The sequence below is a fragment of the Trematomus bernacchii genome, unplaced genomic scaffold (assembly GCF_902827165.1).
Source record: "Trematomus bernacchii unplaced genomic scaffold, fTreBer1.1, whole genome shotgun sequence".
Taxonomy (NCBI): domain Eukaryota; kingdom Metazoa; phylum Chordata; class Actinopteri; order Perciformes; family Nototheniidae; genus Trematomus; species Trematomus bernacchii.
In genome coordinates, this window is record NW_022987477.1 from 5,495,448 (window position 1) to 5,513,888 (window position 18,441).

Here is an 18,441-nt window from a genome sequence, read left to right on the forward strand (position 1 = left end):
AGCAGAGACGACAGGTAGTTGGCAAATAATGATTTTTAAACTAACAACATATCATTTATAAATGTTTTTCTAGTCTGCATTGGTCCTTCTACTTAGTTTTTAAACTTCTTCACTAGTTTTTAAAGCATTTCTAAACACAAGTAAAGGGGGGGAGGGGATTCTCCAAGAAGCAGAACACAGGTTTATCTGGATATTCAGAATATTGACTGTCCTGAAAATACCTGCTTCTTGGAAGGGGGGGGGGGTTCAGAAACACACTTTACACGTTTTGGAGATGTTCAACTTAAATAAATAATGAAGTCCTGATTAGTGGCTGTGTGAGAGTGTGTCTGAGTGAATAATTATAATAAGAGTTAATATACAGGAGTCGTACAGGTGTGTGTGTGTGTGTTACTGGAAAGTGGAGTCTCTCAGCTTGTGTCGCTGCTCTCTGTTTTCTCCTTTTTCTCCTGAGAAAAGGAAGAAAAAAAAGACTTTTAAACAAAAGTTGTAACAATTAACATCAATATACACAATATTAATAGTAAAAAAAAGTTATTAATATTGCACTTTTTAAAACAAAGAAGCAAAATGCTTTCAAAGGCAAAATTAAAATGGTGAAAACTATGATAAAAACATTTGAAAACACCGATACACAACATTAAGCAAAAGTAGGTACACATGAGAAATGGAATATTTCAAACAATATACAATAATGTAGGAAATAGAAGTAAATATATAAATAGCTTTTAAGAAGGGATCAAGCAGATTAAAGTATAACTTTAAATTATAGCTATTGTAATTAAAGGCTTATGAATGATTGGTCACTGAGACCCACCTTCTTTTTTCCAAACGGAGGATTTTTCCAGAGATTCTCCAGGTTGCCGCGGCCACGCTGAGCCAAGCTGTACGTCGAGTCACGACCCCCCTGGTGAACACACAGGACGAAACATGACACACACATCCTTCATCTCAGCCAATCAGAAACCTTCAGAGAAAATTCAGCTAGTTATCTTAGGAAAATAGGTTAAGAGTTCAAGCTACTTTTTTCTGATGCTGTAGAACTGTGTCATATATTTTTTACACCAATAACATCAACAGATTTGCCATTATTATTTAAAATGAAAACACTGCATTGGGTTTATAAGTTTGCAGCTTTTCTTGTTTTTCTGCCAAACAGAAGCTAGACGTCTGTTTTTATCTCGTCCGCTCATATGTTTTCACATCTGGACCCTGCCCTGCTAGTCTGAGCGTTTCAGCTGTGAATGTGAGCAGAAGTGTGATCAGGGCGTGTCGCTTCTCTTTTTTTTGTGTCGGCTCTCTGGGTGGAAATACAGAAAATAAAATGAGCCAGACATCAGTGGAAATAGAAACACAAGTCACAGCCAGGACTTCCTGCAGGGAAGCACAGCCCTTTCCTCACAGGAAGTCCAGTCACAGATCAAACACTACCTAACGCATATTCTGATGAGACACCGTTTATAGGATGAGGGGGGGATTTTCCTAAATAACTCCCATAGGATGAACTTTCTGTCTCAAAAACGTACTAACCAGGAATAATTTGGACGTGAAAAGAAATTCCTGCTTTCACAGCTGTTTCCTGAGTTTATTTCAGTTCCAGGAAGGAAGATTAAATAAAGACCTGAAAACAGATTTAAATGTTTTTGCTGACTTAACTATCCAGTGTCCCGTGGTGTACCAAATGTAATGGAACTGCAATCAATATTTCAGCAAAATTGCCTTTAGTCAGATATAAGATTTAAGAAACAACTCGGGATATATTAGGTTGTCAAGATGTTTCATGAGGCAGTGTGAAGTTTTATACAGATGACCCTGATGTACAGTTGAGGCCTACATTATTAGCCCCCCAGGAGTTATTTTCCTAAAATTCTTCCCAATGTTTCCAGCATTGATAAAACTTGATATAATCAAACATACACCAGTGCTATTTCGTAGCTTTTGGTACATTTTGGGAAATAAAATAAGTTTTTAGGCTTGCTTTATATCAAATATAGTGAAAAATGGGTTGGTCAAAAATATTAGCCCCCAGGCCATTAATAGTCAATAGTGTACCCTTTCTGAGCCACAACTGACAACAACCTAAAGTAGTTCTTTACTAGGTTGGCACAGGTCTCTTGAGGGATTTTGGCCCATTCTTCCATTGCAAATTGTTCCAGCTGGTGCAAATTGCGTGGTTTCCGAGCATGGACATTCACTTTGAGAACCCGCCACAGATTCTCAATAGGATTAAGATCTGGGCTATGTGCGGGCCACTCCAGCACCTTGGTTTTGGTGTCCTCACAACTGTGTTCCTTGAAACATCAACTCCAGAAGAGGCCAGGTCAGCAACAATCATCTTGGCAGATGTCCGGGGATTCTTGCTGACAGTTCTTGAAATCTTGTGCTTTCGACCACGCCCAGGTTAGTTTCTTACAGAATTTGTCTCCTTGTACTTCGCAATGATGCAACGTACAGCAGTTCTAGACAATGTGAAGCGCTTGGCAATAGCAGTATAGCCTTCCCCCTTATCATGAGCCTCCACTATCTTCTTTCTGAGCTCAAGACTGATTTCCTTTGTCTTTGGCATGGTGAGTAGGAGTAGTAGTATAGTCCCTCAATAAGGTATTCAAGTGCCTGTTTCTTGGAGTCCTTTTATGCTGATTGAATGCTCAGGTGTGGCTTGAAAGCTGATTGATTGATTAGGTGTGTTTTGAAAGCAAAAATTCACTTGGGGGCTAATATTTTTGACCAACCCATTTTTCACTATATTTTATATAAAGCAAGCCTAAAAACGTATTTTATGTTCCAAAATGTACCAAAAGCTACTAAATAGCACTGGTGAATGTTTGATTATATCAAGTTTTATCAATGCTGGACACATTGGGAAGAATTTTAGGAAAATGTTCCATAACTCCTGGGGGGCAAATAATTTAGGCCTCAACTGTATATTTCCAAAACAACACAAACCTTCAGTACGGACGCAGCCTGCTGAGGGTAGAACATGGAGGCGCTGAGAGCCATGAGTCCAACAGGAAACACCACCTGCTTCACCCTGGAGCCTGAGAGGAGAGAGCAGGAGTCAGAGAGCTGCTGCAGAGAAATGCCTGTTTCCACTACTTATCTCAAAGACAGACGGACAGCTCCTTGTTTGTGTGATGTCGCCTGCTACTGGGTCTTATAGTTGTTGTTTATTAGTCAGTCCTGTATAGGCAAAGCTCGTTATTTTAAACAAAATCATGATGATTCTCAGACATGGTGATTAAATTATCTCACATTTTTAAGAGAAACTTGTCAATTAAATCTAGATAACAGTCTAGTTTCAAGCCACATTTTTACCTTAAAGATTTCTTTGATCTTGAGTTATCAGAGAAAGAAGTGCAGGGGGAAACTTTGATTTTTAACATCAAACGGCTTCATTCACTGTTTTTGCCGGTTTTAATCAGAGGAGAGGAGGAGACGCTCAAAACCTCTTGAACCATAAACACTAAAGTAATCCATACCGGTAAAAGCTGACTGAATCGATGGAAATGAACGCCACCAAACCAAATTGTGCCGTTAAAAGAGCAATCAAAGACACCCTAAAGTTATATTAACATTTCCAATTCTCTTGAGGTGGATGGGGAGCGGTGGGAATTTGTATTTGTTTGTAGTAGAACACAGACTGACGTTTTCACTGAAATGCCAATTATGATGGAATGCAGGTCAGTGAGTGTTTTTGTGTGAGTGCAAATGTTAACCTTTGGCCAAGAAAAGTCCAAGGATGCCAGAGAAGCCCACGGCCGCCACACTGTCGTAGAGGTCAGCAGGGGGGTTACTGAGGAACTGGTACACATCTGAAAAATAAAGGGGAGAAGAAAATATAAATATATCTGAAAACGTGAACACACCTGAGGTCTTTAAAAGGAAATTCAACAGATTTAATAAGTGGAGCATATTGTTAATTGTTCTTAAGCAAAGATGTGTTGACATTGTTTTGTAAACGAACAAGTCAAACAACATTTCTTGGAGTCTACGGAGACTTCACATGTTTACACTCACAGCACATAATGCTCTGCCCTCTGACTGGGAACAAAAACAATGTGATTTCTGACCTGTGACAGTTTTTATGGAGGAGCTGATTGTGGGCTCCACAGTCTTGTAAACTTGCTGAGGTCCAAAGATCAGCAGGAGACAAAGAAAGAGACAGGAGCGGGGGTTACTTTCATCTGATAACAGCCCTATCATCGTGTTCAACATGCACAATGGAAACAACGGTTGTACATTTGGTCTGGCTCTTTCATCTTTACATAGCTCTTTTGTATCAGAATTGTTTTTAAAACCTGTTTCACACCTTCCCCCCGGTACCGGGCGGATAAACGCGTCATTTGCAGGAAACATCGTCTAAGGAATCTTAATATTGAATAAAACTATGAATGTGTTATATCCATGTAATGGGAAGAAACTCAGCTAACTGATCTTTTTAATTTTTTTTTTCAAAAAAAACCCACATTGCTAGCACTCAGCCTCTGAATTAGCCTCAAGCGAAAAAAACGTAACATACTAAGGCAACTAAACTCACTCTAACTCCCTTATTACTTATCCTAGATGCACAACCAACCACTCTTTTTTGGTGTCCTGGAGACACTGAATCTACCGGTGCCCTCCTCAACACTCAGTGATAAACATTCGCGACGCTCTAAACGAAAGCGTACATCAGGGCTATTCAATTGGCGGCCCGCGGGCCAAATCCGGCCCCCGGGTGATATTTACTGGCCCTTTGAGTATAATGTTAAAAAGTTTAATTTTTAAAATAAAGTTTAATTTTTTTTTTTTTTATATAAATGTTTTGGGCCAGAGTGACTTTATTCCAGAGAGGGTGTTAAATTGAGAGATAGAGGGGAAGACATTGCTTGAAAACTTTGGCGGGCTCGGGTTTCGAACCCACCTACTAGCTACTGTAGTGACAACTCCTGTCATTTATTGCGTCTCTGTGCGCGTCCTCGCGGCTCGCGTTGCCCTTCACTACAAGCTCGCGCACCTTCAACGGTTTCGCGCCAATGGTACGATTCATCAAACCTGGTCAGCATAGTTGGATATCAAAATGTCTCTTTCTACGTTAAAAAAACGAAAGGTTGACACCGAAAACCGGCAATTCAACAGCGAGTGGAAAGATAAGTACTTGTTTGTAAATGTCAGTGGAAGGCCCGTGTGTTTAATCTGTAATGAGTGTTTATCGGTGTGTAAAGAGTACAACTTGAGAAGGCATTTTAAGACAGCTCACGCCAACTTTGACGCCACTTTTCCAGCGGGCTCTGATGCTCGCCGCCAGAAGATTTTGGGGTTAACTTTGTACTATGACCAAAGACGTAGCTCCCTGTTTCGGGCTTGCACTGACCAAGAGAGAGCTATCGCAGCATCCCTACGAGTGGCCTGGATATTAGGCAAAAAGAAAAGGCCTTTTACGGACGCAGAGACAGTCAAAGACTGTATGCTTGCATCAATTGAGGAAGTGGTTGCAGATGAGAAAATCCGAAAAAGCGTTATTGACTCAATTAAGAACATTCCGATTTCTGACACGTCAACATCAAGGAGAGTGGAGACCCTTGCATCGGACGTTTTTGAGATTCTCTTGGACAAACTGAGAAAGGCGGAGGTTATGTCGCTAGCTATTGATGAATCCACTGACAGCAGCGATGTTGCACAACTGTGCCTCTATGTTAGATTTTTTGATGGTGAGTGCTTTCGGGAGGATCTACTTGGATTAATTCCTTTGGATGGACACACGACCGGTGAGGTGATGTTCCACAAAGTGGTTTCGTTTTTCAAGGAGCACAAGTTGGAATTGGATCGTATTAACATGCTTGTAACGGATGGGGCACCTGCGATGTCGGGCCGAACACAGGGACTGTCCGCTAGGCTGGCAGATGTGGCTCCACAGCTGAGATCGCTTCATTGCCTCATCCACCAAAGCCTCCTGTGCGCAAAACTAAGTGGTGAGTTAAAAAACACAATGGACTGTCATGGCGATTATTAACTTTATTCGTTGTAACTCCAGTTTACAGCACCGCCTTTTCCGCCAGATGTTGTCAGACATGTCAGCTCAATATAATGATTTGCTCATGCACAGTGACATTAGATGGCTAAGCAAAGGAAACGTCTTGAAACGATTTTGTGAACTTAAGGAGGAGATCATGGCGTTTCTCCGCAATTCAAAACACAAAAAAGCCAACGCCTTTCTGTGTCTGATAGAGAATGATGAGTTTTACGCTGCCGTTTGCTTTTTGAGCGACATTTTCCAACATCTGAACCAACTCAATTTGGAGCTGCAGGGCAGAGATAAAATGGTCACACAACTTGTGGAGAGACTCCATGCGTTTCAAAAAAAGCTCACACTTTTTTCTACGGATTTATGTCCAGGCAAAATGCTCCATTTTCCAACACTGCGCACTGCAGGTTTACAAATCACCGAGGTGATGACTGGATTTATGGACGCATTGAAAACCAACTTTGCCGCGAGGTTTGAACATTTCAGTCTCCCGGCTGAAGTGATGAGATTTGTGAAGGATCCTTTCTCTGTGAATGTAGAGGGAGAGTTTGCACTGAAAGCAAAGGAGCTGATTGTGACATTAAATGAGGCGTCTTTACAACTCGAACTCATTGACATTCAGTCATCAGATGACCTGCGACAGTCATTTCAGCTGGCAGGTTCTGAAAAGTTCTGGACTCATGAAGTCAGCTACGAGAAATTCCCTCATTCAAGGGGTCTTGCACTTTTTGTCCTCACAATGTTTGGCTCGACTTACACGTGCGAATCGGCATTCTCACACATGAATGCCATAAAAACTAATAATCGCGCATCCCTCACTGACCAGCATCTGCATCACTGTATGCGTATTGCCATGACAACGTATACTCCCGACTTCCCTGCTCTTGCTAAATCGAAAAAATGCCATTTCTCTCATTAGATGGCACATATCTGCCAAGTTGGTTGCAGACTGTATGTCAGTTATCACTATGTTAATCAAAAAAGGTTTGAGTTTTAAAAGGCTGTGTGTTGTGGTTTTGTAATTAATACAAGTCTTTTGATAATTGTTTTTTGCTTTTAATTAAGCAATTGATGTGGTATGGCTCACATGTCTTTATTTTTATTATACCATAATATGCACTGTTGTTTGTGTATGGCCCTAAATTGCTATTTTGTGTGAATTATTAGATCATTTAATCTAAATCCAATGATGTTGATGGTTATATTAGCTTCACATGTACTGAGTTCTGAACTTGCCATTTATAAAGGCCTTGGGGCTATGTTTGATTTAATTAAACAAAATATATGCACTCCACTATGCTGTTGTAGTATTTACTGTATCTGAAGCTCTTAATATGATTGCTCATATTTCAAGCCATTTTTTTTTTCTAGCCGGCCCCTTGCTTTGGATAATTTTCATCAACCGGCCCCCATTCTAAACTAATTGAATAGCCCTGGCGTACATCATCACATGTGGAGCTAAGAAGCTAAACACGTAAATATGGCTTACCTTGGTCAAAAGTGGTCTTCAATGGCATTAAAACGATAAAAAAACGATGCTGCAGTTAATCCATAGGTTCATCCTATGTGTCTGTGCCTTCTTTGAAATTATTTCTGATAATCCATAAGCAATACAACTGCGTTTTAGTTTCCAAACTCCAGAAGGAGACATTCCTCCAGTTTGGTTTCGTTTTCCACACGCGAAGCAACCACATTTTTTCTTTACAATGTGTCTGGGTGGGAGCCTCCCCCTTCGATTCTATTGGCTCTAACGGTCACAAGGGTATGTCAACCAACCAAATCGAGCAAGGGGGGCCAGAGATAGGTCAAATCCACCCAAATGACCCCAGATGGCCCAGTTTTTGGCTAAATCTCTCTAAAAAGGTCAAATTTCACTTGTTTTGCATCAATCTTGATACAGGGTACTTATTATATGTTGTACTTTGGATTCCTAAAGCTTTTAGTCTACTAACCCATCATCCAAGGGTAGTTTTCACTATCTGTAAAAAATAATTTTTGGACGGACACTATAATTTACAGTTTTTTACTATGTAAAATCTGAATTTTCTTTAAAATAAAAAACATTTATATTGATTCTGACACTTCTACATCCAACTCACAGGTTTATCATTACTTTGAGAACAAAGATTATTAATTTAACCCTTTTAGAAGGGAAGATATGGTCATTTGTTCTGGGAATGTCATTTTCGAGCCTGAGACCTGAAAAACAGGCTCAGAGTGGAACAGGTTTTAACACCTCAACACAAACAACAGTTTAAGAAATGTTCACGTTACTGACCTCCACTTTTTCAAATGCAACGTGACCTGTTTGCTGCAAAAAAAGAAAGTTAGTTTATTAATGCACACTTTTACAGTATATTATTTTCCCTTTAAAACATAATTCATTAATGTATTTTCCTTCTATCAAGGTTCAAACGCTTGATTTAGTCTTTCCACATTGTCCTTTTTTACTGTTTCCTCAGATAGAGTTCATTATTAAAAATAGCCCATGTTTTCCTGTATGCAGAAAAATGTGATAAAACCCAGAAGAGTGCAGGATCAGAGAAGCAGATAAATATGTCTTTGTACGAGAAAGGCTTTCACGCCTCACTGCAAGCTGACTTTTCACCTTTTTTAAATTAAACACATTCCTCAAACACTGTCTGTGCCAAAATGTCTTTCATCCAACACCAATAATAACTGATGGGCTTCACATCCACGTATTGCTCGTGTGACGTATTCTGGTTTGAAAAGTGATAAACATGCATCAGCTGCTTTGGGTTTCACCCATGTGATTGTATTTTTTGCATTATTGGCACATAGGAGTCACACAGCTGACCTCAAAACGGTTGTTTAACTGAGGAAGACCCAAGAGGGATGTGAGAAGGACAGTTTGGGTTTTAGATTCTTTAACATTTTCACAAAATCTATGAAAACATGAGTCTAGATTAGGTTTGAAAACAAGGTTTAAACTCAGCAGGACTGATTCAGATTCAGAAAGACTTATAGATCTCACAGCTCTCCATTTGTTATAGCAGCTCACAACTTAGGCTGGTATTATTTATGTTTATTCTTTCTTGGTCAATATAGCATGCATTGAGAAATGTAAAAAAATATCCACATAAAAACATGCCGGTGGTAGTAATTCTGAAATATATATATACATACCCCATTGTTATGCTATTATTAAACTTCTTTGAAACCGAGTGGTTAGTGTGCGCACCACATGCATTCTTTTATTAAATGTTTCCCTCAACTATCAAATAAGGGAATGAAACGATCAAACATGTGTCTTTAGTGTCGGATATGAACACACCTGGCACTGGTTGGTGTATGGTTCTGCCAGCTTCCTCAGCGAGGCGACGCTCTCCTCCAGGGGCCCGGCCATTGGCTCCACATGAGGCTCTGCTTCAGGGATGTTGTATAATGACGGCAGCTGAAACAAACAACAACAATAAGGTGTTAAAGTATAATCAAAACTGCCTTCAATCCACTCAAACTGCCCCACAGGCCAGGCTAAATAAGTGTGTTTTGTTAGTTTTGACTTGGATATTAGTTAAACAAATACATAGTTAAGTTATTGATGATTGATCATAGACTAAACAGTTTGGAGTCTGGTATTTGATTTTACATTAAACCAACCCAGATGATGACACACTGCTGTAATGGCTTACTCCTTTGAACACAAGATGCATAAACAACACTGTCCCTATTGATGGTGTAAAAGGTCAAATTTGAGCAAAGATGAATTAGTGCACCTAGTTTTCCTCCTGGGGGAAATACATAGCAGTCTGATACAATCAGAGAAATCTGGAGTGAATCAATAACATTGTTTTCCAACAATAATACAAACACTTAGGAGACTTTTCAAGGATTGCAATATTGTCACCAGAATATCCAGAACGGCATTTACATACACTTACTTCCTCTTTCATTTATATCTGCTAGTTGATAATACTTCAACTTATTTTTAAAGTTAATGAAACTCCCTGATAACACTTTCAAACCCAATTGCTACCGTGGTTGCTGTGAGCATGGCCGTACCCACCATTGAGGTCACCGAGGCCCGGACCTCGGTAATGCTTTCGAGGTGTATATAATAAAACTTGTGAAATAACTGCACATAATTAACAGGGTTCTTTGTAGTACTTCCATTTACTGGCGTTGGGGGCGTTGCACAACTAAGTAGCCTACATTAAAGCAAAACATCAATTTATCAACCATCAGCCGCAGTCCGGACTTGTACCCATGGATGTATAATAAGGGAAGGTGAAATAAATACTTTACATTAAGTTATTTTCGTGTTGTGTAAATAATGATGTAATGCTTTGGAAAGGCAAAGAATAATAAAAATATATATATGTACATTTCACCTTTATTTTACGATTGCAGGGAAAAATGATCGGTACGTGCATAATTAATGATTATGCAAAAATACCAATGTCAACAATGATGAACACTAATATTACGAATACAAATGTATTATTGGTCTTAGTATTGTAATTAGCTTTTACAAACCTATTGTAATCAATGGAGAAGATACCACCATTTTGGACAATTTGGGTTAGGGTAAATATACTATTTTGTTTTCATCTAGGGGAATAAACAATATGTGCACAGTTGAAAGACTTTAAAACCCTTGAACTTATAAAAGCAGGGATTTCTCATTGCCAGGAAAAAGGGTAATTGTATTCAGATAGTAAAACAGAAACAGAGAAAGGACTTGGTCAGCATGCAAATACCAGGTCTTAATTATCCTCAGGATAGAAAATCTGCTCTGCCGGAGATGGAAAACCTTCTCAGATAAGATGGAAACAACCAACAATGGTGGGATTTTGGTGACAGTGTGACTATCTTGGACAAAGTTATAGTCGGGGTTCCAAATCCGGCAGCACCAACACCTGGTCTGCCACATGTGGAAGCCCCCCTTTAGTTTCTCCCCTGCTGAGCCCTGAGTAAAATGCTTTTGTGTGCACAGACTACAGGTGAACAGCAAACAACAGTTAGATTTTGGTGGGAGTACGACCACCCTGGACAAAGTTATAGTGGGGGTTCCAAATCCGGCAGCACCAACACTTGGTCTGCCACATGTGGAAGCTCCTCTTTAGTGTTTCACCTGCTGAGCCCAGAGTAAAATGCTTTTGTGTAGGACCTCAGTATTTACGAAATCCTGGGTACGGGCCTGGCTGTAAGTGATATAATGGTTTAAGTACAATTCAGGAATAAGTAAACTATAGACATGGATATATTTTATGTATAAGAGTGATTGTGGTATTGTTTTTCTTTTGTTATTTATTAGACCTGTACCTAGTGCAATTCCCACTACAGCAACACTACAAACATATGATGATCAAGATTCAATGGTTTGGATTTACAGTGTATTGGCATAACCTTAAACATCCAAAGCACTAAAATGCAACATACACATTCATGGTGCTTAAATATAAATCCATCAAATTCATTTACAATAGGAAAACACAGACATGTACTGCACAAACAATACTTTAAGTTAGGTGTTTAATCAGGGTTCGAGTTATAAACTGAGCTCTATGGGGGTCTCACACCACACACACCACACACACACACACACACACACACACACACACACACACACACACACACCACACACACACACACACACACACACACACACACACACACACACACACACACACCACACACACACACACACACACACAACACACACACACCACACACACACACACACACACACACACACACACACACACACACACACACACACACACACACACACACACACACACACCACACACACATACCACACACACAACACCACACACACACACACACACCACACACACACACACACACACACACACACACACACACACACACGTATTTGGGAACCTATCCATGTGAACATATTTTGGGGGTGGACCTCAAATCCCTGGTAAGATATTTTTTTAATTTTAGAGTTAAATGCATCAATCTGGTGCATTTTGAGGGGGAAATAAAGAGACTAGATCTATGGAAACACCCATATGAAACAGATGCCACATCAAGTAGACAGACAGTCACCCTGTGTGAGGCAAACCCACATTTGCGCAGCGTTGCGTTCACAATAGCCTACATTAAAAAAAAAAAATCGCTAGGCCATCGGGAAACCTCCCGGCCCTCCCGATGGCCAGTCCGGGCCTGCCAGCAGCCCTCCACTTGCTACAAACTTAAATATGAAAACATAGCCGTGGGAACATGTTTCAAATGGGGGGTGCTGTGGGGATGACACCAGGGCCGGTTCTGACCAATTTGCTGCCCTAGGCAAGATTTTTGCTGGTTCAATTATATCTTATTTTATCAGTTAACATTTATTTATTCATCCATATTTTTTAATCTCTCCAGTTTTAAAGGATATTGTTGGTTTACTGTCCTATAGTATACATGTGCCAAGAGCAAGGACTGTCTTAGGTAAGACAGCTTTTATGTGCGCAGCTCCACTTGCTTGGAACAATCTTCAGCAAGAATTGAAACTGAGCAATCTCATTCCTCTGCATGTTTTTAAAGCTAGGCTAAATGAAATGCTCGTTGATACTATGGGCACTTGTAAATGTCTATAACTATGTAAATGTATCTTGTAAATATAATGTATGATGTCCTTTATTGTTTTATGTTTCATGTGGAACCTCCAAAGTAACTTCCTGAAATGTAATTGTCTGCGGTGATTCTACGGAGTCCCCAAAGGCCCAAAATTGTACACACAAAACATATTTTCGGCTGCCCGGGCCTAAGGAAGTAGCTCTACTTATGAAATCTCTGTTAGTTTAAACTCCCACTTCACTACTTTACATTCAAAACAAATAGCTTATAAAATGTGGCACGGCATTATTGATAAAGCTACATATTAGTCTATAAAATAATTACATCATACTTATCTTAACCAGCAACACCAATAAAATACTGCTTCACATAAATGCATCGCAAATAATCATCAGTTTTTATTCAATGCATATAGAGGCAACTGAACCACACATCAACATTTCATCCATGCATTTCTTCACTTGTCAGTTGTTGTTCAAGCTCTCAAACAAACAAGCGGGCAGTACATCACATCGACTCTTTTTCTGCTACTTTGACAACATGGTTGCAACCGGTTTTCGTGCTGTTGATGCCAATTTTCATTTTTTTCTATAGTGAGTTGATGATTTCATAAACTAAGAGTGAGGTACATTTTCGCCTCGCAAATTTTCCATCCAAATGAAGCAACATTTCTAAATCATTTTCAGACAAATTTGACTACACATGTTAGTGTTGTTCGATCTTATTGTCTTATATTTGTGTACAGCACTTTGAATTGCTTTGTGTTGAAAGCAGTGGCGTCGCCTGGCCTGGGCATCCGGGGCTTTAGCCCCGAATGTTTTTTCTGTAGCCCCGGACAATTCTCCCTCAATAATATAATACATTAACCGTGCTTTACGTGAACCTCATCATGACACAAGAGAGGACGGCAGCACTGTAATTTCCCGTGTTCAGTGAATGCAACAGAGGCATGACACCAGACCAATCAGAGAGTTGCATGGAAATAAACGTGTGTCATTCAAGCTCGGCTCTGTGTGTGTGTGTGTGGCAATAGCGCATGTGAGAGAGAGAGAGAGGGGGAGAGAGGGAGAGAGGGGGAGAGGGGGAGGGAGAGACCGGTGTCAGCATGGACCGTGTTGTTAGCATCTGGTTAGCTAGCTGCACTAACGGACATAAGGAGCTGTTTGTTCCACAACAAGCTGGAGGAGAGTCCTCTCCTCTCAGACTGAGAGACTCAGGTGAGCTAAAGGACTCTTAAGTGTTTAGATAGTTAACTTTAGTCTAAGTTATCTCAGTGGGTCTCAAACGGTTTGGTCACAAATTATTCAAAAGATTATTTCCGAGGCACACCTTCATATGATCATTATAGTTATTAAAAAAAAGAGAATAAAGGAAAAACAGTTATGAAATACTATATTGCAGTAAAACAAGAATAGAGTTTAAAAGGGGAGTGATTTGTAAAATATCCATAAAGAAAAAGTACATCTGTTTACAGTTCTGCTTCATATGGGTGTTGAGAGAGGTATCCATAGATCTCTTCATTTTGCTCTCAAAGTGCACCAGATTGATGCATTTAACTTCAATATTTAAAAAAAAAAATCTTCCCGGGGGAGCATCCCCCCGGACCCCCCACGAGGAGGTGAGCCCCCCACTCATAAAAAATACCACTTTACTCCTGCCTATATGCCGTGAGCTGATTATCGAGCCTTCATTGTAACAGTCGCGGGTGTACTGTGTGTGTGCGTGTGGGGAGTGTTGCAGTAAAAAATGCCACTGTAGTGCCGCCGCCACTGTGGGCTAAGCCCCGAATGTTTTCAGGTCCAGGCGACGCCCCTGGTTGAAAGGTGCTCTATAAATAAACTTGCCTCGCCTTGCCTAGTGATGACTCACAATCTACTAGGATTAATAAATGTCCAAAGTGTCTATTACGTTAGTAGGAAATCCAACCTAGAGCAACTGAGCATTGGAATAAAACATGTATGTTTCATAAGGCCCAATGAGAACAAACACATCTAAACAGGAAAGTGTAAAAACATGTTGAATCATGAAACATCTGATAGAACAAGACACACCTAGTTTTTGTTTTTCTAAAAACAAAACAATGAGGTAGATACTAGCTGTCATTTTTTTTAAGGAGGGGCAGCTTGGGCGTATTGTTGTACATAGCCGTGGGAACATGTTTCAAATGGGGGGTGCTGTGGGGATGACACCAGGGCCGGTTCTGACCCATTTGCTGCCCTAGGCAAGATTTTTGCTGGTTCATTTATATCTTATTTTACCAGTTAACATTTATTTATTTATCCATATTTTTTAATCTCTCCAGTTTTAAAGGATATTGTTGGTTTACTGTCCTATAGTATACATTGGAATGATTTCAAACCTGTTTTTATTTATCCTAATAATTATAAAGGTGTGCCTTGTGATCAAACCGTTTGAGACCCACTGAGATAACTTAGACTAAAGGCAAGGCAAGGCAAGGCAAGGCAAGGCAAGGCAAGTTTATTTATATAGCACCTTTCAACACAAGGTAATTCAAAGTGCTTTACAAAAATGGAAGACATTTTAAAAATGGCATTTAAAATCAGTCATTAAAAAGGAAAGATAATAAAATAAACATTAAAAGAAAAAATACATGGATAAAAGTTAAAAGTTACAGTGCAGTTTAAGATGTGAATAGTTCAATTAAAAGCAGCGGCAAAAAGAAAAGTCTTCAGCCTGGATTTAAAAGTAGTAAGAGTTGCAGCGGACCTGCAGGTTTCTGGGAGTTTGTTCCAGATATTTGGAGCATAATAACTGAATGCTGCTTTACCATGTTTAGTTCTGACTCTGGGGACAGAAAGCTGACCAGTGAAAGTAAAGTAAAGTAAAGTAAAGTGAACTATCTAAACACTCAGAGTCCTTTACCTCACTGAGCCTCTCAGGGCACATGGAAAATGTAACCGGGGTGAAAAGGGTGTTACCTTTACTTAATTATGAATGTGAACATCAAGGCCGAAAATTCGTTTTTTTTGTATTATATTTGTATTATATTTCCATTTAATCTTGTGGACGTGCAGATTCCCTGTCCTCCATCAGGGGGTGCTGCAGCACCCTCAGCACCCCTACTTACCACGGCCCTGTATGAAAAGGTTCAACTGCGCACACACACATCATCTCGGCTCGCGCAGCACGCTAACAGGCATAGATTGTGCAATAAAGTATTGCGCACCTTGGAGGTGCAGCGCAGGCATATTGTTATTCAAGAGATGCGTTGTTCTTTCGGAAAACATGTTTTTCTTTTCAATAATACTCATTACATTGACACATGCATTATTTGTGATTAAAATAATGGTTGTTGGTAATGTATTAGCGACCCCCACAGATGTATGATTTCACTGCGTCCGTGGGAGCTCAGACCCCTCCTTATGGGAGCTCAGCTCCCATTGGCTCCCACATAACTCGAACCCTGTGTTTAATGCAGGACTGCGGGAGTATTTTCCCAGTGTGGCATGAGTACTTATGAGTAACGCAGCTAGATATTCCTCCCATTTGTTCTGAAGTTTGTCAAGTTTTCCCCCACCTGTTTGCTATTTATTTACCCACCTCATCGAGGATCAGAACCGGCTGTGGGCTCTTCTTCTTCACCTCGGATGCAGCCAGAACCGCGGAGCCGCACATTAGGCCCGTCAGCCCCGGAGCTACGGCGCACAACGACACCTGGCGGAAAACAAGGCACAACACACACACTGACATTCACGATAAAGATGATAATAAAGCCCTTGTTTTGACTGAAGCGTCAGTTAAAACACTCTATACAATAATTCTGACATTTTCTGAGTCAAATCATATGACGTCACGTTATATAAAGAGGGAAAGGGAACCGTTTGAATTAACTGACCTCTTAGCTACATCAGCTGACAACATGCTAACATTAACGGATGACTAATTTAGAAACGTTCAAACATATTTGAGTAGTACCAACCTAATTGTGTAAGACTACGGAGCTAAGCTTCACTTAAAAGCAGGAACGCCTGACAAATACATAATGTTTAAGTTGACACAAAGGAGATAAACGTTAAAAGTAGTTACCAGTTTCACATATGACATTCTGGTCGAGGAGAGATTCGCTTTTCTACGGCAAGTCGTAAGGCTGATACGATAAAAGGCGCATGCGCGTTATTCGCTGTATCTATTATAATCATACTGTATATATATGACGCATAAAGATATATTAATTATACTATAGGTATAAACATTCCAAATAATCTTATACATTTAATGAATAGAGTAGATCATTAGTAGATATATAATTAATTCACAAGAAGCTATAAGTAGAGTCAGAAATAAACACACAGATATTAAAGCACCCAGTTGAAAGTTGACCAATATGAACATTTATTTCTGGAAAGAAGTTACAAATCGTTTCCAAAGAGTTTCTACTCAGATTATAAGATATGTTAATCTGATTTTACTTTCTTTTTCAGATACAGTCGTTGCAGCAAGGTATTGTTTTATTTTTTAAATCCTCTATTCTGTTTTTCTACTGACAGACTGGTGGACGCTGCGCTATGACTGAATGTGCCATAAATCAGGACAGTAGTACTTTATCGGTTACACGTTTCTTCGTTTAACAGCAACATGACAGGAGGAGGATGAGAGTGGCATATGTGATGTTCATGATATCAGCCTCAGAGTTAGGCGACAAAAAAAAGATACCCGACTGTGTGACCTCTGTGGTTATTATAAAGGTTTTGGAGCTTAAAATCTGAGGCAAAATAGTGCAAAACCAGGAATAAATTATCTTGAACACAATAAGAAAAAAAGCTTTGGGAATTAAATGTTTTGAGTCTTAAAAATGGATTATGTGAACCGAATGTTGAACAATAGAAAAGTTTCAGGGGGGATAAACAGTTTGAAAGAAAAAGTTTTTACTCTATGTTCCCTATTTCCATTTAACTTCTGCTATAGGTTTTAGTTATCTTAGAATAGAAAATAAGTTTGTAAAATGACAAATTTGAGCAGGATTATAGATTCATCAATCATTTCATTGAAATGTACTGAATCAACTACTGAATCAAATTGAATGATCATTTTAGAAATTTTCCAATCATAAGCACCAAACATTATGCTTGAAACAGATTTTAACATATGAGACATAAACAGTTTTTTAAGGTTAAATAATAGATCTTTGACCGTTATATTTATTTGAAGATCTCACATCGGGCACTGGGAAATTATTTTTCTTTTGACATTTTATTCACTACAGATTGTTTAGCCACCCTGGATTTATTTTCCCTTTTCCAACATTTCCCCCCTCTGGAAACAAAGATGCAGTATGAAGTCCAAAATGAAACGCACAACATCTCACTGCTGAGGAGGCTTTAACGTGGGAAAGGTACACGGTCTAAGATTTCTACCATTGCCACAAAGCGATTAAGAGTTCCTCAAAAAAGGACAAGCTGCAGTGGCATCACATGAACACTGTAAAGCTCAGAAGAGAGGTTTGTGTGTGGACAGCAGGAAAAATTGTTCATAAAAAGAAGCGTGAATTAAAAAAGGATGATAGCTAGAAAACATGCCACCTTTAAACAAGTTCAAACAATATGAAAAACCTGTAAATTAAACATCTTTTGAATGACAATCTGCATACAGTTTCTGGACATGGTAATAAATGTTTCAGTTCCCTCCTTTAAAGTGTACCTGTTCATCTGTTAAGACCCATCTAAATGTTAAAAGACCTCCTCTATAGGATGATTATATTAACATAGAGCGTTCTCAAAGCATCCATTATAAGCCACATGCAGTGCTGCTCAGGAGAACAAATTAAAAGACAAAAAGCACAATTTGAAAACAACACAATGAAATTCTTGTAATAAATAACCCTCCAACTGTTACTGCATAGCTCAGTGAAAGCAATACTTGAG

At 39.4% G+C, this 18,441-nt stretch overlaps 1 protein-coding gene across 1 annotated transcript; it reads right to left on the reverse strand.

The window, feature by feature from the left end:
* Window positions 1–229: 229 nt before the first annotated feature.
* Window positions 230–16,666, reverse strand: apoob (apolipoprotein O, b). Its single transcript, XM_034145305.1, has 9 exons — window positions 16,607–16,666; window positions 16,121–16,234; window positions 9,300–9,419; window positions 8,283–8,315; window positions 4,071–4,125; window positions 3,717–3,812; window positions 2,947–3,038; window positions 818–907; window positions 230–449 (listed from the first exon to the last, which is right to left on the reverse strand). Exons 1-9 carry the CDS (start codon window positions 16,622–16,624, stop codon window positions 411–413), a joined length of 657 nt encoding a protein of 218 aa, XP_034001196.1. The 5' UTR covers window positions 16,625–16,666; the 3' UTR covers window positions 230–410.
* Between the last annotated feature and the right edge of the window lie 1,775 nt (window positions 16,667–18,441).